Below are 22,928 nucleotides of genomic sequence, written 5' to 3'. Positions count from 1 at the left end.
TACAAATGTTTCTGTAAATCCTACATTTAATCTTTATGTATAAGCACCTCAAATATATCTTTAAAAAGAACTCTTAATTAGCCACTCAGCAGCCACAATGACCTTTAAAAATCAGATGTCACTCCACAGCTCAATAGCTTCCTATCACACAAGATCTAAACTGTCTTGCCAACATCTACAAGGTCCTGTGTGACCTATGCCATGCCTACCTCTCCCTGTTCGCCTCCTGCCTCTCTCCCCACTGGCCTCCTCACAGTTATAGTATCCAATAAGCTGAGCTACCGGTGCCTCCAGCCTTGGTGCTAGTTGTTTCTTTAGCCTTATGGCTCCTTCCCTCACTTTGTTCAGGTCTCTATCAAGCCTTTTTGGACAATCCGATCTAAAATAGTTCCTCTATCCTGTCACACTCTAATCCAGGGGTTGGCAAACTACAGCCTACGGGCCAAAACCAGTCTGCTGCCTGTTTTTGTAAACAAAGTTTTACTGGAACTCAGCCACATCCATTTGTTTACATATTATCCGTGGCTACTTTAACTCTACAATGGCAGAACTCAGTAGGTGCAACAGAGACCACCTGACCTGCAAAGTTTAGAATACATTTACTAGGGGACCCTGTACAGAAAAAGTCTGCCAACCACTGCTATAACCCATTACTCTTATTTTTCTTCATACCTGAAATTATACTTCTTTTCCATTTCCCTCTAGAACTAAGCTCTACCCAGAAGGGGCACTGTCTTGTTCAGCCACATCTAGCACCTGAATAAAAGGAGGTACTAAATTCATTCCTGGGAAGGAATTAACTGCGGGCTCACTCAGTACCATGCATTATTCTAAGCTCTTCATGTATATTATTGGATTTAGTTATCATAACAATCCTATGATATTATCACAATTCATTTTACAATGAGAAAATTAAGGCTTAGAGAGTAGGTGGCAGAGCTAAGATTCAAACTTAGATTTATCTGATGCCAAAGAACGTATTTTTAACCACTATACTACTTTACAATTCTTTTAAAATTAGTCTTTTTATCCAGGAAAATTGAACATTTTCTCCCTTATTCAAATTGCTCCATTCCTTGTAAAATTGCATAGTTTTCTGCAAATAAGCCCTGTGCTTTCTCTTGTTAGGGTACTCATTGGTACTTTGTAGTCTGGGTAGTGATTACAAACAAATTTTTTAAATTATATCCTCTAGTTGGTTTTGTTGCTATGTGAAAGCTATTTTTAAATAATTATTGTGCATTCAACCACTTGTTTGAACTCTTCTGGTCTAAGAATCAATCAGTTGATTCTTGTGGGATTTCTAGCTACATAATCATTAATATTTTCTACTCCATTCTAATTGCTACATCTAATTTTGTGTGTTTGTGGACTAGCCATAGGTTTCAGAACAATATTACCTCATAATGGCCAGCAAAGGCACTCTTGTTTCAATCATGATTTTCCACTGAAATGTCTCTAAATGTTTTACCTTCAGTAAGACACTGGCTATTATGTTCCATCCTTTTATTTCCAGTTTTCAATGACGATTAAGACAAGTTCTTAATTTTATATATCAGGAAAGAATGTCTAATTTTATGAAATATCATATGGTTTTTCAACTCTGAACTAACAATATATTAAAAGGTCTAGATGTGGGTTTTACATTGTTTATCTGCTAAAGAATTCCATCCAAAAATTTAATTTTAAAAAGTATCAGTTGAAAACTCCATTAGAAAAATATATGAGCTGTCAATTTGAATACCGCTATCACTCTGTCTTTCCTCAGAGTTGCAAGATATCTGTCTTATAAATCAGAATTTTGGAGTCAGCCAAAAAACTGCAATTGTCAAATAGGAAGCAATAATGACAAATAAATGAACATTTTAAGAACTTTACCTTCTGAGGATCAAGCTTGCCCAAGACTACTTTCATGAAATCTTCATCTGAAAGCGTGATGGTTACATCAGCAGAATCTTTTGCAGGGCCTTGATACACTTTTCCAGAACCATTTTTTAGGTCAATAGCTGGGAAAAATAGGAAGAAACAAATGTCTGTCATTTTTTTCTTCACAAACCAAATAAATGCAGACATTTTTATAGTTTCCAAGTTACTGTGGTACTTATTCTATTGGGTTGGCCAAAACCTCGTTTGGGTTTTTCTGTAAGATATGGAAGACCCGAACGAACTTCACATTATATATTACCTATCACTTAGAAAAAAATTTTAAATCCTTGATTTTTTGAGATGTCCTCTTTATAAAGAATATGATCTTCAAAATAGTCAAATCAATAATAGTTTTTCTTCATTGAGGAAGTTTACACAACAGATATTTGAAATGTGAATCAATGTAGAATAATATAAGGAAGTTAAGTGGTTGGAAGTTATATGATTAAGGCCTTTAGATTAAAATAAAGACTCTGTAGTCAACAAAGGAAGAAAACTGAATTTTAAAACAATGGCATATTGGTTGGGGTGGGGGAAGGGAACGCACACTCTAATTACCTTTCAAAAACCTGAATTCATCAAAGGTTCTGTCATATGAATTAAACGACAAATTAAATTTTTAAAAGTATTCTAATTAGTTTGCTATAATTTATTTATAAAATGTTTATTGCCCTAATTGTTGTGAAGAAACGTTAAAATTAAAATCTTTTCCCTTAAATGTTTTTGACAGAAGGATTAAGTCTCCCAGAAACAGGCTGGGTAACTGGAAAAACTATTAGATTTGCCTTCATTGCTCTCTATACAACATTTACAGAGCTTTATGTTAAAGTTACATTTTAGAAAGTTTTAATTGTCTCATATATGACTGAGACCAGTCATCCAGGAAGGTAATTCCACTCATCCAGCTTCAGCCTCTTGAATGTGCTTTCTCTGCTACTGCGAAAGCTATGATTGCATCACTCTCCCTAAGAGTGTCAGGAAACTCCCAATTTAGGATCAAGGAAAAGCTACACACACGTAAGCAAAACCATGCATTCTGCTTAGCCAAGCCCTACTCCAAAGAGAAAATTAAGTCACTCCCATTGTCAACAGAAGAGAATCTTGCCAACTAAACTAAAAAATAATAACATGACTATGACGGTTACCTGGGAAGGAGTAAGAGTGAGAAGGAGACCTTTTTGCTTTTTATGCTTCATTCACTCACTTCATTGTTAAGTTTCTTCTATGGGTGTCAGACAATGTACAAGGTACTAAAAGTAAGGCATGAAGAACAAAGGCTCTGTTCTTATTGGTACACACATATTACAAATGTGTTTTTATGTATTATTTGTATAGTTAAAAAGAAAGGTAGAAAAAGAGAGGGAGGAAGGCAGGCAGGGAGGGAGCAGGGAGAGAATAACGGGCAGGGGTCAGAGGGCAGAAAGGAAAGACTAAAGAAAAGCAAACCTCTGGCATTCAACAGACATGATTTTAATTCTTCACAAGTAAGTGTAAGGACCACTGTATGTACTAGTCTTGCTCAGGAATAAAACTGGACTCACGCATCTTAATACTTCAGTGTGGAATAAGTCTGTTAGCTAATGAAGGCCCTTCTAATGAAGGGCTGTCTACGTGCCCTCTCACTCACTTGGTTTTACGTGCTGCTTCACAGCCATGACTCTTATGAAGCAATAAAATATTTTTTTCTGTGGAAAGCTAATAACTAATGCTGGTAAAAGAAAAGAGGGCTAAAAAGGGGGAAGTTCTTAGCAAGAATACAGAAACTTGGGGTAAAGGAGTGAAACTCCCCATTCCACAGTGGCTCAAGTCATGGTTACAAATGGCTCCTGCGGGAGGATCGTCATCTACCACCAACACCTTAGGTTTACAGATACCTGTCAGGTCATGGGTAATCTAACTGAAATGAAGAACAAGCTATATGTATTTTCTTTTTGTGTCAGAATGTATTTTAAAAGCTTTATGAATTATTTTAGCTCAGTATTTATATAATCATTAATGCACTGAAAAAGTCCAAAAAATTTCAGTTATACTTTACAGAATTTAATGGGGGAGGGAAAGGTGTTAGATGAGAACATATATTTGGACTTAGAGACCTTTGAAGGTTTTAGAATATATACCTTACAAATTACAACACTCTTACCAAAGTGGGTGTACAAGGAACATACCTCAACTTAATAAAAGCTATTTATGACAAACCCACAGCCAACATAATATTCAATGGTGAAAAGCTGAAAACCTTCCTGCTAAAATCTGGAACAAGACAAGGATGACCACTCCTATTCAACATAGTACTGGAAGTCTATTCAGCATTCAGACAAGAAAAAGAAATAAAAGGTATCCACATTAGAAGGAAAGAGGTAAAATTGTCATTATATGTAGATGACATGATACTAAATACAGAAAACCCTAAAAATTCCACACAAAAACTACTAGAACTGATAAACAAATTCAGCAAGGTAGCAGGATACAAGATTAACATACGGTTGCATTTCTTTACACTAACAATGAAATATCAGAAAGGGAAAGTAAAAAAAAAAAAAAACAATCCTTTTTAAAATCATATCAAAAAAATACAAAACTTAGGAATAAACCTGACCAAGGAGGTGAAAGGCTCATATGCTGAGAACTGTAAAACACTGAAAGGAAATGGAAGATGATTTAAAGAAATGGAAAGATATCCCATGCTCTTGGAAGAATTAATATTGTTAAAATGGCCATACTACCCAAAGCAATTTACAGATTTAATACAATCCCTATCAAATTACCCATGACATTTTTCACAGAACTAGAACAAATAATTCTAAAATTTATATGGAACCACGGAAGACCCAGAATTGCCAAAGCAATCCTGAGGAAAAAGAACAAAGCAGGAGGCATAACCCTCCCAGACTTCAGACAATACTAAAAAGCTACAGTAATCAAAATGGCATGGTACTGGTACGAAAACAGATATATGGATCAGTGGAACAGAAGAGAGACCAGAAATAAACCCACACATCTATGGTCAATTAATCTTTGACAAAGGAGGCAAAAATATACAATGGAGAAAAGACAGTCTCTTCAGCAAGTGGTGTTGGGAAAGCTGGACAGCTGCATGTAAATTAATGAAGTTAGAACACACCCTCACACCATACACAAAAATCAACTCAAAATGGCTTAAAGACTTAAGTATATGACATGACACCAGAAAACTCTTAGAAAAGAGCATAGGCAAAACATTTATCTGACATAAATTGTACCAATGTTTTCTTAGGTCAGTTTTCCAAATCAAAAGAAATAAAAGGAAAAATAAATAAATGGAACCTAATCAAACTTATAAGCTTTTGTACAGCAAAGAAAACCATAAACAAAATGAAAAGATAACCTCCACACTGGGAGAAAATATTTGCAAACAATGTGATAGACAGGGCTTAATTTCCAAAATATACAAACAGCTCATACAATTCAATATCAAAAAAAAAATCCAAAAAATGGGCATAAAACCCAAATAGAAATTTCTCCAAAGAAGACATACAGATGGCCAATAAGCACATGAAAAGTTGCTCAACACTGCTAATTATTAGAGAAATGCAAATCAAAACTACAGTGAGGTATCACCTCACACCAGTCAGAATGGCAATCATCAAAAAGTCTACAAATAATAAATGCTGGAAAGGGTGTGGAGAAAAAGGAAGCCTTCTATATTGTTGGTGGGAATGTAAAATGGTGCAGCCACTACGGAGAACAGTATGGAGGCTCCTTAAAAACCAAAAATAGAGTTGCCATATGATCCAGCAATCCCACTCCTGGGCATAATTCCGGAGAAAATTCTAACTGGAAAAGATACATGCACCCCAATATTCATAGCAGCACTATTTACAATAGCCAAGACATGGAAGCAACCTAAATGTCCATCAACAGATGAATGGATAAAGAAGATGTGGTGTGTGTATACACACACACAATAGACTACTACTCAGCCATAAGAATGAAATAATGCCATTTGCAGCAACATAGATGGACCTAGAGAATATCATACTAATTGAAGTAAGTCAAACAGAGAAAGACAAATATCATATGATATCATTTATATGTGGAATCCAAAATATGAACTTATTTACAAAACAAAAACAGACTCACAGACAGAAAACAAACTTACAGTTACCAAAGGAGGAAGAGGGGAGGGGATAAATTAGGAGCTTGGGATTACCAGATACAAACTAATATATAAAAAATATGTAAACAGCAAGTCCTACTCTTTCTCACAGGGAACTGTATTCTGTATCTTGTAATAAGCTATAATGAAAAAGAATATGAAAAGAATATATATATATGTATATACATATGTATATGTGTATATATATATAACTGAATCACTTTGCTGTACACCAGAAACTAACACAACATTGTAAATTAACTGTATGTCAATTAAAAAAAAAAGTATAGATCCAGTAAACAAACTAACCCAGCGATGTCATGTATTAAATAAATAAATAGATAGATAAGCTTTATATCTATTGTATACATTGTACAACACAGGAAATATATTTTATAATAAGTATAAATGAAATATAACCTTTAAAAATTGTGAATCACTATGTGGTATACCTGAAATTTATACAATATTATATATCAACTATACCTCAATAAAAAAATTTTATTTTATAATAAATAATAGATAGTGTTACAGATTTTACTCAACAGGACGACCTTGCTACAATGTTCTGATTTCAGCTCCCAAAACAGCTGAAGAAGTCTACAATGTCTCTCTTTCTGATTCTTTTTTATTTCATTAATATTTTGCACATCAGTATGGATAAGAAGGTGCAAGTGAGCATTCCAAGATCTGGGCCTCCTTCCCAAAAGCACCTCACTGAGGCCCACCCTCTGGTTTCTTATGCATGTCAAGGGGCTACATCTCTCCATTACACACTCTTGTTCCCCAGAAAAGAGGAAGGGTCCTCGCCCAGGCAGCCCTCCTGCTCCTAGATGATCAAGCACGACAGGCCTCAGAGAGGCCTAACCTCAAAAGACACAGCTAAGACTCCTCCTCCACAGCCAAAACCAACACTGACACCAGAACTCTCTCCATTCTCTCTAGACTCACACTAATTTGGTTTTTAAAAATCCCGACACAGACACACATTCTGCCCAGAGATTCATTGTTGGTGTTGTTTGGATGGCAAGATAGGGGAAGGAGCAGGGAAGATGGGCACGGTCCAGGATCTTTGGGTTTGACATGCATCTTCCAGGCCACTGAGCCCAAACCCCTTGGTTCCTAGACTTGCTCAAGGCCTGTCACTTGTGTAACTCCAGTTCCATAGGTGAACTAAGGAGCTGAGCCTGTTCTCTGTAAACAGGTTTGGATCTGCCATAATGCAAACATGACTGGGACAACTAACAGCAATTTAAAATACCAAGAATTTGGTGATTAACTGTTTAGCAAAACATTTTTAAAACTGCTTGTAAAAAAAAAAAAAAATTAGGTATTCCCTAAGTCAGAGCATTCAATCATCTATTTTATGTCATTAAGCACCAAGATGCAAAAGAGAGATACCAACATGGAATCATCTTCTAAAATATCATAAGCCAAAACACCTAGATAATTTCTACTGCTGCCAGCTACTCTGATTTAGCTCAGTGACACAAAGATGGTGAGAAAACAACCAGAACTGAAAAAAGTTACACAGCTGAGAATCAGATCAAATAAAAGACAGGCAGATAACCAAAGATAATGATGAACCCTTTCTGAGAAAGCTTCAAGATCTAATTTGATTGTTAGCTTTGATAAATTTGGACCTGAAGAAGAGATGATAAAACAAACAAAAGCCACAAGCATCAATTACAAGTAGTTATTAACAGGTTTCTAATATTCCCATTTTTCTGGTGAAAATACAAGAAACAACCTTTTGCCTAGGTTAATTGAAGGTAATTATTAAATGTAAGCACATTTTCTAATACTTTCTACAAGGAAAGTGATACTAAGATAAGGAGAAAATCTTAGTTGGTTATTGACACTATATTGAAAGAAATTACGCTATTTGCCAGAGTGAATCACTTGTATACTTTACAAATCTCTACAGAGTTCTTTTCTGCCAACTGTGAGATACATAATTCCAGCACGTTTTCTCTCTTACAGATCGCATTCCTTTCCTTCACCGGTGTCCTCAAAAATCCTGTGTTTTATATTTATAACTCAACTTCTAATATAGTTTCATCTATAGGGGAAAAGGTTTTATTCCATCATGAATAAACAGAAAGAAGGAAGGACAGAAAATAGAAAGAAAGTGATGATACCTACATATCACTGTTATCTATGAAGTTTTTTAGAAAAAAAAAAAGACACTTTGAACTTTGGGTAACTAAATACATATTTCATGTTTTGGCTTCCTTTACCCCCTTCTGAATTAACCTCCTATAAGCAAAAATGTCCTCCAGAAGGACAAACATCAAAATGTTAACTGTAGGTAGTGGGATTATGCATCATTATTTTCTGCTCTATACTTTTATATACCAAATTTTATATAATGAAAATATACTCCCTAAAAGGAATAGCAATTGTTATGTTAAAAAGAAACTTACGTTAAACCAAAATCAATTGAACAAAACTTTAAAATGTTTCCTAGGAATATGTAATAGAAGATGGTCTCAAAAAGTTTTAGTTGATTTAGAAATACATTTTAATTTTTTTGGTCTCAGTGAGCATTTACAGTGATCTTTAATTGTAATGAGAAATAAAACAGTCTGATTTACAAGGTATTTAGGCACTCTAAAATAGTCATCTCAGAATAAAAATAATGAAAATCTACAAAACAGTAGTTTCTACTGTGCAAGTAAAATCCCAAACCTAAAGATTCTTTCCTTTAAAAAAAAGTCTGTATAGACAGATTATCTGCATGATATGTGGTATACAAATAATGAAGGAAGATGGTTCATACCATCAGTTGTGGGACTTGCAGAAGCACAGCCTATAATCCTTGCTTTCAGGTACCACCATAGTATACTACATCTCATACACTAGCCTACAGTCCCCAGAGAAGGATTACAACCAGGTTTGAGATGGGCCTGAAAGTTAACATGGTCCTGGAGTGTAAGCCAATCACAGGTCACTTCCAGGAGTCCCTCAGCATTCCAGGGGCTCTTGGCCAACCTTAACTACACAGGATCCCATTGTACTTCACAGTTATGAAGGATGGGGAAAATCCTTGAGCTAAAAAGTATTCTGGATGCTCCTTGTACCACATCAGTAGACAGATTCAAGGGACCACAGCTGCTTGACTACAAATGAAAGGATCCTGTCCCTTGGGACCTCAAGACAAAAAACACGAGAAATCAAGAAGTTTCAGTGAACATTCACTGATACACCATTTTTCTCCAACAACTCTAGAGATCAGAATACTCTATAACATAACCCTAAGGCTAGAATACTCTATGAAGAAAGAATATTCTACCAATCAAAGTAAGGCTAGAACACTTTATAATATAAAGGTAAAGAAATGATGGTCAGCGTTCATTAATAGCATGCTTCATGATTCAAAATATGAATAGCAGTCAGCTATGGAATAAATGTTTGTGTTTCTCCAAAATCCATATGTTGAAGCCCTAATCTCCAAATAATGATGGTATTTGGAAATGGAGCCTTTGGGAGGTAATTAGGTTTAGGTGAGATCATGAGAGTAGAGCCTCCATAATGGGGTTAGTGTCCTTAGAAGAACAGACATGAGAGAGATGATCTTTCTCTCTGCCTTGTGGGGAAACAGTAAGGAGGCGGCCATCTGCAAACCAGAAAGAGGGTTCTCACTACAGCCCAAACATGTTGACACCCTCACACTGCACCTTCCAGCCTCCACACTATGAGAAAATAAATTTCTGTTGTTGAACCTACCCAGTCTATAGTATATTTGTTATAGCAAACTGAACAAAGACACTCTCATTGTTAGAAGCAGTGGCCTCGCAATCTATAATTGACTGATGCTGAAGAAAGAGAATGGATATATACTCGCTTCCCTTAACCTATATAGAAACAGCACAGTGAAATCGGATAAAGCCACATATTTTTCTGTCATGATATATAGACACTGGATACTTAAAAACTTGCTAACAGATCTGGCTGATTAGCAAAGTGAGCCCACAAAAGTGCTAGTGCTTTTATTATGCAGACAGAAAAAGAAGAAAATTCTCTGATCTAGAAAATTTTTTTTACTCATCTTCAGTAATTTCATCTTACCTTCCCCAATTTCACTTTAAGAATTAAACTAAAACTGGACACTGCAATCTTTTAAGAGACCACAGCACAGAAAAGTTTGTGCCATGATTAAGAATGTAGTTACACAACAGATACAAAAGACATGGTAGAATTTTTTTTACCCCTTTCCCTTTTTATCTTCTCTTTCTTCTTAAAATGGTACCAGAGTCCTTTTGGAGCTCCACAGAAGTGAATGGAAATGTGACTGCTTTCTCTCTGCAGCAACTTGGCTTATATTGGATGCCTTGCCAGGTTGCTAACATGGCACTCTAGTAGATAACTTCCCTAGATTAGATAAAATTAGTACCTTTGATTGCCATCTGTATAGACGAAGAAAATAATTATGATTATATACTGATAGTTAAGGTGATAATCCAAAATGTTAATTTGGGGGGAATGAAGAAAATATTTTTAAAGCTGTTAAAATATAATGAGAATTACTCAAAACTTTAAAATATTTCATTTAACCCGATGTACTTTCTTCACATTTAAGAGGAATTTGAAGATTAGTTAAAGAAGCATACAGCTAAGGTGACTGTTTAAAGTACTAATTTCAGGTGTTACAATGAAATCTTTAAAACAGATATTTTCATTTTAATTGATTCCCTTCATCTCTAAAAAACATGCATGGCTTTGGGTGCCACGAAACCCGTTATTTCCCATAAAAAAACAACTTACCGAAGAAGGTTAAGATTTACCTACCTTCAAAGAGACGGGCTTTAGTTATAACAAGGATACTTTATCTCTATTGACTAAGAGTTATCTTAAAATATAGAGCCAGGGACATGACTTACTCCACTTAGCTGCAGTATTTTCACCTTTAGTGATATGCCACTCAAACACAGCATTTACTTTCTTCACCACCTCTCCCCCCATATGCTGAAGGCGGCGACCTATTTCCTCAAACACAAGGGTACTCTGAAGCTCCCTACCCTAGCAAAAAGAGAAAAGTTAATTTAATTTTAGAAGTTCTGTAAAAATGACTCAAGGGGATAAAACTATTACAAAATAAAAGTGCAACAATGTGATTTTTTTTGAAAAACCTGCACATAAATAAGGGAAACTAGTTTTTTCTCACTAGGTTTCTTTCACACCTTTCCTTATATTAATTTATGTCATCCAGAACCTCACTCCTCTTAATAAAAGAATTTTACTTTTATCAAAATTCAGAAATAATATTTTACAAGTAGACTAGGAACTAACTGGATAACTTATATCCTAACTAACTTCAGCAGGAAGATACTGTGCAAATCAGTCAATTACTGTGGTCTCATTTCTCTGTTTGTAAAATAGGACTAGATTACACGAAGCCTGAATTTCTGTCTAGCTCTAAAATGTCTTAAGTTTTTGATCTTAGATTCTCTTTAAAGAGATTTTAATTTTCATTCAGTTATATGATAATATGGCAAATGAAAGACAAAGATCATGGGTTTGAAAACCTCGACATTACAAAGTTAATATTTTGGAGACAGAAAATATAAATATTTTTATTAAAAGTCTCAGCATGTTAATACAGAATAACACAAATGTTTTAATAAATAATACATGCTACTGTTTTTATATCTGCACTCAAAGCATTATACAAATCTTTAAATCAAGAAAAAGGTACAGGATATTTAAATTTTTAATATATTTTTCTCCCAAATACTATTTAAGATTTCTCATTAAACAACTGATTTACTTACTCTAAAACTAAAAAATTACTTATATTCTCTTGAAAGATACCCTAGTATCCACACAAAAAAGTTTTTTTAAAAATTCATAAGTTGTCAAAATATTCCTTTTTCTCCAAGCAGTTTTAAATTAATGTTCTCCAGTTCGAGTTAAGAATCTTTCATAGCTCTTAATTTACTAAAGTAGACTGAATATTCTTAAAGTGATCTTAATTGAAATTCATAAGTCAGGGTATGACTTGGATGTCAGTGGCTATAACCCACCTCAGATGGTGTCTTAGCTAAAACATCAGCTGTTGGCACAAGATCCACATATGCATTTGAAATGACGATGTCTCCAGTTCCTTGGACCTTATAAAGGTACAAGAGGAAAAAGAAAAACAACCAGTTCACTCCGATGATTCCAAAGAAAATACAATTTCATTGTGAAACAGTATAAAATCTTTTAAGAGAAATTTACATTTTTCTTCATATGAAAAAGAAAATAATCCAAATTAAATAAACAGTTCATAACTTAAATATCAAGAGAAATAACATGAAAGCTTACTGATTTAATACAAGTGTTAATTAACCCTAACTGTAGAATCAACTGGAGCCCTTTCAAAAAATATTTATGACCAGGTCCCATCTCCAAATATTCCAATTTAAATGGTCTGGGGTGGACCCTGAGCATTGGTATTTGGGGGATTTTTTTTTCCCCAATATAAGTATGTCTAATGGGGAGCCAGGGTGAGAACTGCTTAATTCTTATAAATAGTAAAAGGCATGGCACAAAATCCACATGAGGTAGGGGTACGTAAAGTGTATTTGTTCGGTTAACATAGAATGAAATTGGGTAGGAACAGACCACAGTCTTTGTAAAGAAATAATTCTAGCTCTTATTTCAAAAAGGAAGTGTACACAGTATAAAGTAATACTTAAATAGCCTTTTTATAAAATATTAAAGGAATTATAATTCCTAATATATCAGCTAAAATTATTCCAGTGGTATTCTTTCATAAAAGTATGGTATTGCTACAAATGTATAGGACAATGTCTAAAACTTAAGGCAGCATTTATTAAAACTGACTTTTAACAATCAGGAAGATCATTCTCCCTTGACTACTCCCCATTATACTTCAGAAAAAAAGATCTTCCAAACAATCGTACCTCAAGAAACAAGAAAGATCTCATATAAATAGGCTAACATTACACCTGAAGCACTTAGAAGAAGAAGAACAAAAAAAACCCCAAGTTAGCAGAAGGAAAGAAATCATAAAGATCAGATCATAAATAAATGAAAAAGAAATGAAGGAAACAATAGCAAAGATCAATAAAACTAAAAGCCAGTTCTTTGACAAGAGAAACAAAGTTGATAAACCACGAGCCAAGACTCATCAAGAAAAAAAGGGAGAAGACTCAAATCAATAGAATTAGAAATAAAAAAGGAGAAGTAACAACTGACACTGCAGAAATACAAAGGATCATGAGAGATTACTACAAGCAACTATATGCCAATGAAATGGACAACCTGGAAGAAATGGACAAATTCTTAGAAAAGCACAACCTCCTGAGACTGAACCAGGAAGGAATAGAAAATATAAACAGACCATTCACAAGCACTGAAATTGAAACTGTGACTAAAAATCTTCCAACAAACAAAAGTCCAGGACCAGATGGATTCACAGGCGAATTCTATCAAACATTTAGAGAAGAGCTAATACCTATCCTTCACAAACTCTTCCAAACTATAGCAGAGGTAGGGACATTCCCAAACTCATTCTATGAGGCCACCATCACCCTGATACCAAAACCAGACAAAGATGTCACAAAGAAAGAAAACTACAGGCCAATATCACTGATGAACACAGATGCAAAAATCCTCAACAAAATACTAGCAAACAGAACCCAACAGCACATTAAAAGGATAATACACCATGATCAAGTGGTGTTTATCCCAGTAATGCAAGGATTTTTCAATATACACAAATCAATCAATGTGATAAACCATATTAACAAATTGAAGGAGAAAAACCATATGATCATCTAAATAGATGCAGAAAAAGCTTTCGACAAAATTCAACACCGATTTATGAAAAAAGCTCTCCAGAAACAAGGCATAGAGGGAACTTACCTCAACATAATAAAGGCCATATATGACAAACCCACAGCCAACATCATCCTCAATGGTGAAAAACTGAAACCATTTCCACTAAGATCAGGAATAAGACAAGGCTGCCCACTCTCACCACTCTTATTCAACATAGTTTTGGAAGTTTTAGCCACAGCAATCAGAGAAGAAAAAGAAATAAAAAGAATACAAATCGGAAAAAAAGAAGTAAAACTGTCACTGTTTGCAGATGACATGATACTATACACAGAAAAGATGCTACCAGAAAACTACTAGAGCTAATCAATGGATTTCGTAAAATAGCAGGATACAAAATTAATGCACAGAAATCTCTTGCATTCCTATACACGAATGATGAAAAATCTGAAAGAGAAATTAAGGAAACACTCCCATTTACCACTGCATCAAAAAGAATAGAATACCTAGGAATAAACCTACCTAAGGAGACAAAAGACCTGTATGCAGAAAACTACAGGAGACTGATGAAAGAAATTAAAGATAATATAAACAGATGGAGAGATATAACATGTTTTTGGATTGGAAGAATCAATATAGTGAAAATGACTATACTACCCAAAACAATCTACAGATTCAATGCAATCACTATCAAACTGCCAATGGCATTTTTCACATAACTAGAACAAAAAATTTCACAATTTATATGGAAACACAAAAGACCCCGAATAGCCAAAGCAATCTTGAGAAAGAGAAACGGAGCTGGAGGAATCAGGCTCCCTGACTTCAGACTATACTACAAAGCTACAGTAATCAAGACAGTATGGTACTGACACAAAAACAGAAATATAGATCAATGGAACAGGATAAAAAGCCCAGAGACAAGCCCACACACATATGGTCACCTTATCTTTGATAAAGGAGGCAAGAGTATACAATGGAGAAAAGATAGCCTCTTCAGTAAGTGGTGCTGGGAAAACTGGACAGTTACATGTAAAAGAATGAAATTAGAACACTCCCTAACACCATACACAAAAATAAACTCAAAATGGATTAAAGACCTAAAGGTAAGGCCAGACACTATAAAACTCTTAAGAGGAAAACATAGGCAGAACACTCTACGACATAAATCACAGCAAGGTCCTTTTTGACCCACCTCCTAGAGTTATGGAAATAAAAACAAAAATAAATGGGACCTAATGAAACTTAAAAGCTTTTGCACAGCAAAGGAAACCATAAACAAGATGAAAAGACAACCCTCAGAATGGGAGAAAATATTTGCAAATGAAGCAACTGACAAAGGATTAATCTCCAAAATACACAGGCAGCTCATGCAGCTCAATACCAAAAAAACAAACAACCCAATCCAAGAATGGGCAGAAGACCTAAATAGACATTTCTCCAAAGAAGATATACAAATTTCCAACAAACACATGAAAGGATGCTCAACATCACTAATTATTAGAGAGATGCAAATCAAAACTACAATGAGGTATCCCCTCACACTGGTCAGAATGGTTATCATCAAAAAATTTAAAAACAATAAATGCTGGAGAGGGTGTGGAGAAAAGGGACCCCTCTTGCACTGCTGGTGGGAATGTGAATTGGTACAGCCACTATGGAGAACAGTATGGAGGTTCCTTAACAAACTAAAAACAGAACTACCATACAACCCAGCGATTCCACTACTGAGCATATACCCTGAGAAAACCATAATTCGAAAAGAGTCATGTACCACAATGTTCACTGCAGCACTATTTAGAATAGCCAGGACATGGAAGCAACCTAAGTGTCCACCGACAGATAAATGGATAAAGAAGATGTGCCACATATATACAATGAAATATAAACTGTTATTACTGTTGGTGGTGGTATTTAAACTGCTCAACACAAACCATCAATGTAGTACAAATGATCAGGCCAAAAAGTATCACCCTGGTCAATTGTATTAACAAAAATAATCTGTAAAAAACTTATAAAAGGCTGATTGCACGTCCTTTTAGTATTTTACTGGAGCACTGCTAACAGCCTCACCCCAAAATTACTTAACTCTATAGGGAGATATACTGTCTTGTTACTTACTATTAATTAAGCCCAGACTCTGTGACCTAAGACGTTAATTTGTGGGTTTTTGTGTGATCAAAATGCACACTATTTCTGTCCAGTAGGAAATATAACCGTAACAGATATGGTTTTACTGTTTTATAGGACAATTGACTAGTTTTGTCTCTAACTCAGCAAAATTATTTTAGAATGCTTTCCCTGTTGGACCACATAAACCCTGTTGTTCTAGTTCTCCTTTGAACCAGTTTTATCATCTTGCTAGCTCCCTCGTTAAGGAATTAAATAAATTTTCATCACATTTTCATTTTATATCTGTCTGAGAGTCATGCCTTTAATTTTCTGAAGATTATATTCTGACAACAACTTGAATGATGGGTTGAGCCAAAAAGATATGGTTGGTTGGGTTTTCAGAAATGCTATGTAGACAGGCACCAATTTAGCTGAGAATAAAAAACAGAAAATAGCTTCTTTTCGGCCAGAACAGCCATCTTCCAGTAATTCACCAAAATGACCAACACAAAGGGAAAGAGGAGGGGCACCCGCTACATTTAGAAAACATGGAGCTGCTCCTTTGGCTGCATACATGCGAATCTACAAGAAAGGTGATATTGCAGATATCAAGGGAACGGGCACTGTTCAAAACGGAATGCCCCACAAATGTTACCATGGCAAAACTGGGAGAGTCTACAATGTTACCCAGCATGCTGTTGGCATCATTGTAAACAAACAAGTTAAGGGCAAGATTCTTGCCAAGAGAATTAATGTGCGTATCGAGCATGTTAAGCACTCTAAGAGCCAAGATAGCTTCCTGAAACTAGTGAAGGAAAATGATCAGAAAAAGAAGGAAGCCAAAGAGAAAGGTACTTGGGTTCAGCTGAAGTGCCAGCCTGCTCCACCCAGGGAAGCACACTTCATGAGAACCAATGGAAAAGAGCCTGAACTGCTGGAGCCCATTCCCTATGAATTCATGGCATGATGGGGGTAAAGAAAATAAAAAACCTGGACTGTAAAAAAAAAAAAAAAACAGAAAATAAAAAACAAGGTACAGAAGCATCTTATTTTCAATTAAAAGTTACCACTGATTTTTTTTTAAAAACTTTCTAAGTTTTATATCATATCCATAGTAATAACCAAAAGTATGCTAGGATGGAACATAATTATAGGATACAGTGAAGAGGGTAACAAAACAATGTACCTCTAACTACATTATTCATACCTTGGTTTGGAAATGGATTCTACTTCCTTCCTTCCACATCTCAGTTTGTAGAGTTTGTCCTGGATATACTGGTTTTGCAAAACGAACCTTTAAAAAAAATGTGTTTTAGGGTTAAAAATGTTTTAATATGAAACTTTTCCACTTTGCAGGGGGGGTGGAATTTGAGGGGAAGGTTGGAGAGCATAAAAGGAAGAAACAGAGACTGGACTATACTTAAATTCATAAAAATAGTAATATGATACAATTAGTAGAGAAAGGATATAGTTAGTAAAAGTTAATTCTTTGTCTTTCAAAGTATAGAATCAATAAATAGTTTAATCTTGACAAATCAAAACACAGAAGAATAATCATATTAAGTAGAGTTATATAGGTAACCACCAGAACAACTTAACAGAAGCAGTTAAAAGTGGCACTAATTAAGTCTGAGGAATAAGACCTGGGGTTGTTGTATAGGACAGAATAATTACACTTTTTATTTCCTAATTTTCTATACTATTTTATTTGCTCTGTATACATATTATTGGCTGATTTTTTAAATAATTATAATAATAACTATAAAATAGTTATAATAATGAGAATAACCAGTGTTATCAAAGGCAAGACATCAGAAAATAAATTTCCACTGCTGCATGGATCACAAACTGATAAAAGCTTTTGGAGCTATTTGACACTGCCTTAAAATTTTGTTTCTTTTTTTTTTAAGTATATGTCTTTCGATTTATGCAAAATTGTGCAGAGTCAGTTTTCTTTGTAATTTATAATGGATGAAAACTTGAATCCAACTTAAAAGTGCAAAACTAGGGCTTCCCTGGTGGTACAGTGGTTAAGAATCCGCCTGCCAATGCAGGGGACACGGGTTCAAGCCCTGGTCCAGGAAGATCCCACATGCCGCAGAGCAACTAAGCCCGTGTGCCACAACTACTGAGCCTGTGCTCTAGAGCCCGTGAGCCACAACTATTGAGCCCACGTGCTATAACTACTGAAGCCCGCACACCTAGAGCCTGTGCTCCGCAGCAAGAGAAGCCACCGCAATGAGAAGCCCATGCACTGCAACGAAGAGTAGCCCCTGCTCACCGCAACTAGAGAAAGCCCGCACACAGCAAGGAAGACCCAATGCAGTCAAAAATAAATAAACTTAAAGTGACCACAAAAAAAAAAGTGCAAAACTAAAATCAATATGCAGCCAACATACTGATATAGGTGCATGTTTATTACAGTTCAAATGCAGCCACTTAACATTTTCAATTAAATTAAGGCAAATTATAAAACAGTAAAAAATGAATAAATAAATTTTTAAAGGTAAATCTCGAGTTTTTGTTAAGGCATATAAGCTGCTATATGTATGTCCCTAACTATTTATAAAACAATCAAATTAATCTGTTAAAAGTATAACTGTATATAATATCCTTCATGATGCATGTGTAATAGAGGCATTTATAGCTACAAAAAGAAAACTTGCTGATTGCCAAGTCAATGAAATAATAAAAATAATAACTTCAGTATAGTACCTATTTTTAAGTGAAGTCACTAAGACTCCTCTAAAACTAAAAAGGAACAAGTAGTTAAATTATTACTAATTTACACACACCTTAATTGCTTTGAATCTTGACACGTCATTATCTGCAAACTGCTGTAAAACATGCCTGGCAGAAAATCCAAATGTACATAATCCATGTAATATGGGCTTGTCAAAACCTAAAAATGAGAGAGAGAATTTAGTTAGATAAAGGCACATTTCATGTTTAAAAACCAAGAACAGTTCATTCAGGACTTGAAAAATACATTTTTAAACTGCATTAGCCTGAATCATACCATCTATTTTAACACATTATTGACTGGGGGGATTTTTGCAGAAACTAACGCCTATGGCGTTAATACGTCTCTGGTCAATAATGTGTTAAGAAACATGGAAAATATTTTATAAATAATACTTCCTGGGCAAAAAATTATGAAATAAACAAAAAAAGAAAAAAAAAGAAAGGAATGTCAGAAATCTGGGGACACAAATAATTATTTTGTTTAGCTTTGGTTGTAACCATGAAATCATCCACAGTGATTTCAATATCCATGTATGTAGATGATCCTTCTTCAACCTTTCAGTTCTTTGCTCTCCCCTCCAACGGCCTCGACCTTCACGATAACTCAGACACCCATCCCCATGGTCCTATCCTAGACCTTGCACTAGCAGGAGCTACCTTCCACCATAATCTGAATTTCACGTACACCAATTTCTGAACACTACTTCCCACCTTTCCATGTCCTTTGCATAAACATATTAGGAGAGGGCTATTTTTTAAATGTTACTCAAACTTCCAGTCATAAGTAGCGACATCTTTAAGTATTATTTAGATAACTGAGCTAATATTTTCATTGGCTTACATTACTAGCAACTCACCTGCTAAGTTAGCAAAGTCAGGATCAATGTGTAAGGGATTCCAGTCTCCACTGAGGCGGTACAAAGCAGCCTGTGGAGAAAGAATTATAAAATAAACTAGCACCCAGTGCCTTCTTAGAATACATTAAACTAAAAACAGGAAATATGGCTGGTTATTGCATAAGAAATGCATTATAATGTACCTAATAGTAGCTCTGATTAAAAAATAACTATTTCTAACAAAAAAAGATTAAGTGTAAATCAAATGCTTTTTGTAACACCTGCCACTGAAATCAGAAGGGGTGAGGACTGTCAAATAATAGGAAGGGGAACCAAGAACTACATCTGGGAACAACACTGGTTACCACTGCCTAAGGAGAAATTCACAAAAAGGAATCCATCAATCTACTCTCATTAAAACACAATGAAGGGCTTCCCTAGTGGTGCACTGGTTAAGAATCCACCTGCCAATGCAGGGGACACAGATTTGATCCCTTATCTGGGAAGATCCCACATGCCACAGAGCAACTAAGCCCGTGTGCCACAACTACTGAGCCTGCGCTCTAGAGCCTGCGAGCCACAACTACTGAAGCCCAAGCACCCCAACTACTGAAGCCCACATGCCCTAGAGCCCGCGCTCCGCAACAAAGAGAAGCCACCATAATGAGAAGCCCGTGCACCACAACGAAGAGTAGCCCCCACTCGCCGCAACTAGAGAAAGCCCGCGCACAGCAACGAAGACCCAATGCAGCCAAAAATTAATTAATTAATTTTTTAAAAAAGAAAAGAGGGCTTCCTTGGTGGCGCAGTGGTTGAGAGTCCGCCTGACGATGCAGGGGACGCGGGTTCGTGCTCCGATCCGGGAGGATCCCACATGCCACGCAGCGGCTAGGCCCGTGAGCCATGGCCACTGAGCCTGTGTGTCCGGAGCCTGTGCTCCGCCACGGGAGAGGCCACGGCAGTGAGAGGCCCACATACCACAAAAAAAAAAAAAAAAAAAAAAGGCTAAAAAAGAAAAGAAAGAAACATTAAAAAAAAAACACAGTGAAGATAAGGTGTAAATGTTTATGGCCTCTTCTAACCAAGCAAAATTTATGCCAACTTTCTTAATGGGGTGTTTTAAATTGAAGCCTGTAACCCAATACTAGACATATAAACATCACACACTCCTCACAAACTTTCATTCTACTGGGTACACTAAATCCTGAAATCAGCTCATCCTGCAAAACAACAGACTAATAACTTGCCATTAAGATTATATTCCTGCTTACTCCAGATCCTCACATCACTTCTGTACTTAGACAAGGCAGAATTAGCAGAAAGATATAGATAACAATAGGAAAAAAGTCACCACACTTCCCAGCATTTAAATTGTGCATTGGTCAAATGAGAGAGTACTTTTCAGTACTGAAGGGAAGAAATTCATAAAAGAGCTAACAGTAAGTATTTAATGTACCTGTATATTAACTATGGGGCTGCCTCCAGACTTCTCTTTCTTATCAACTGCTAGGTCAAGCTTTCCAAGACTATTAAAATGTTGTGTAGAGACTAGCCATGTCAGCATACCTGACTTTCTTAATGAGTTTTTGTTGTTTTTAATTATTGATTATTCTTTTTTAACAAATTTTATTTACAGAAAATAACATCTCCTCTAATTCATAGGAAAATGTTGTTTACTTTTTAATGTTTTGTACAATTTTAATAAGCTCTTTCTCTTTCCCATCACTCTATATGATAGTTTTCTAAATTATTCACTTTTTTAATGACTCAGTATTTTTTCCCTTTATATGACTTCTAAAAATAATTAAATCAAATCAACAATTATCAAATAGATGTGACTTAAGATTCTGTATAAGATGGTAGAGGATTAAATGATAAATTTTAGAAAGCACTTTAAAAAAAATGAAACACTAGGCAAATATACATCATCACGTTGCATACAAATGGAAAAAAAAAATGACGAATTTCAGGGTCCAAAGGGGAAGGTGTCAAACACATAATAGATCATGGGCTTTGGCACCAGACAGACCTAGGTTCAAATCCAGCTCTGCCATTAGTGGGCAATTTTCTTTATCACCCTAAGCCTCAATCTTCTCATTTAAAAAACTGAGAGGCTAATCAAACTCTTACAGAGCATTATCCTTGATAAATATTAATACCTCAATAAATGTGAACTATTATGATTATTTTAAAAGATTTCAGCAACAGTATAAGACAATCAAGTTTTTAAGATTAGTGCCAGTGTTCTTACCCCACAGATATTATTCCTATAAATGAAAAGAAACAACTCTTCTAAAGAAATCATATTAAAGGAATATGAAAATTTTCATATTATTTCAATGACAGCATTGCTTCCAACAGAAGGCAGAATTAGCAAAGATATAAAAGATCTATCATGAGAAATGACTAAAGTCAACTGATTGGATGTTTAACTAAATTCAATCATAATGCAAAATAACCGTTCTCCAAACAATAAAGAACACTATCAAGGTTTATTTTCTGAATATCTTGAAGGACTTTCATATTTCAGAAGAAAAGCAAAAAGCTTCGTGTTTTGTTCTGTTTCATTTCTGCCTAGATGTAAAAATCACTAAAATTCACACATACAAACTAAGAAAAATAGCTCTATATTGTCTTACTTGAGTATTAAATGTAAGTGGGAGGATCTTCCATATATGAGTAAATTAGTTCTTAGTTTTATTTATTTAAAGTGTACCAGTAGGGACTTCCCTAGTGGTCCAGTGGTTAAGAATCCACCTTCCAGTGCAGGGGACATGGGTTTGATCCCTGGTCAGGGAACTAACACTCCACATGCCAAGGGGCAACTAGGCCCTTGTGCCACAACTACTGAGCGCACGCCCTCTAGAGCCCGCGCACCCCAACTAGAAAGCCCACACGCCACAACTACTGAACCCACACACTCTGGAGCCTGCGCACCACTAGAGAGCCTGCGTGCCACAACTACCGAGCCCACGCGCCACAACTAGAGAGCCCACATGCCACAGTGAAAGATTCCGCATGCCGCAACGAAGACCCTGCGTGCCACAACTAAGACCCAATGCAGCCAAATAAATAAGTAATTTTTTTAAGTGTACCATTAAGTTAAACTAAATGCTAAATTAAAAGGGTCAGGAATTAGTTCTTCCCAAATCCTCACATCCCCTAAAAAAGCAAACAGATCAACAAGAACAAGTAAAACTACACAGATCTCAGGCCTACAGTGTAACTAGAAGAGAAAAACCACAAACTTCAAATTCCTCTAAGTAGAAAAATAAACACCTATATCCAGCAGCATTGTCTTCTGAGCACACTCTCAAAACTACTAGAGAGAGCGGTAGGGGTGGGGCGGGGGAGTATAGCAGAAGCTCATGGAAGAGAAAAAAAGG

At 35.6% G+C, this 22,928-nt stretch overlaps 1 protein-coding gene and 1 pseudogene across 2 annotated transcripts in view; one reads left to right on the top strand and one right to left on the bottom strand.

Annotated features, from left to right (window-relative positions):
* The window catches only part of HSD17B4 (hydroxysteroid 17-beta dehydrogenase 4), a 92,505-nt gene that overhangs the window by 7,105 nt on the left and 62,472 nt on the right, over positions 1-22,928 (bottom strand). For both annotated transcript variants that reach the window (XM_067731519.1, XM_067731518.1), the window contains exons 18-23: positions 19,564-19,633; positions 18,757-18,863; positions 17,169-17,255; positions 12,088-12,174; positions 10,945-11,083; positions 1,879-2,006 (exon numbers count right to left, since the gene is read on the bottom strand). In XM_067731519.1, the coding sequence (XP_067587620.1) occupies positions 1,879-2,006; positions 10,945-11,083; positions 12,088-12,174; positions 17,169-17,255; positions 18,757-18,863; positions 19,564-19,633 (618 nt within the window). The remainder of the gene's footprint in view (positions 1-1,878; positions 2,007-10,944; positions 11,084-12,087; positions 12,175-17,168; positions 17,256-18,756; positions 18,864-19,563; positions 19,634-22,928) is intronic.
* On the top strand, positions 16,460-16,942 carry LOC137220775 (large ribosomal subunit protein eL21-like; annotated as a pseudogene).

This window comes from Pseudorca crassidens, chromosome 3, assembly GCF_039906515.1.
Source record: "Pseudorca crassidens isolate mPseCra1 chromosome 3, mPseCra1.hap1, whole genome shotgun sequence".
In the NCBI taxonomy this organism is placed as follows: Eukaryota; Metazoa; Chordata; class Mammalia; order Artiodactyla; family Delphinidae; genus Pseudorca; species Pseudorca crassidens.
Note: the sequence above shows the minus strand (reverse complement) of the source record. Positions and strands in the feature narration are given on the sequence as shown.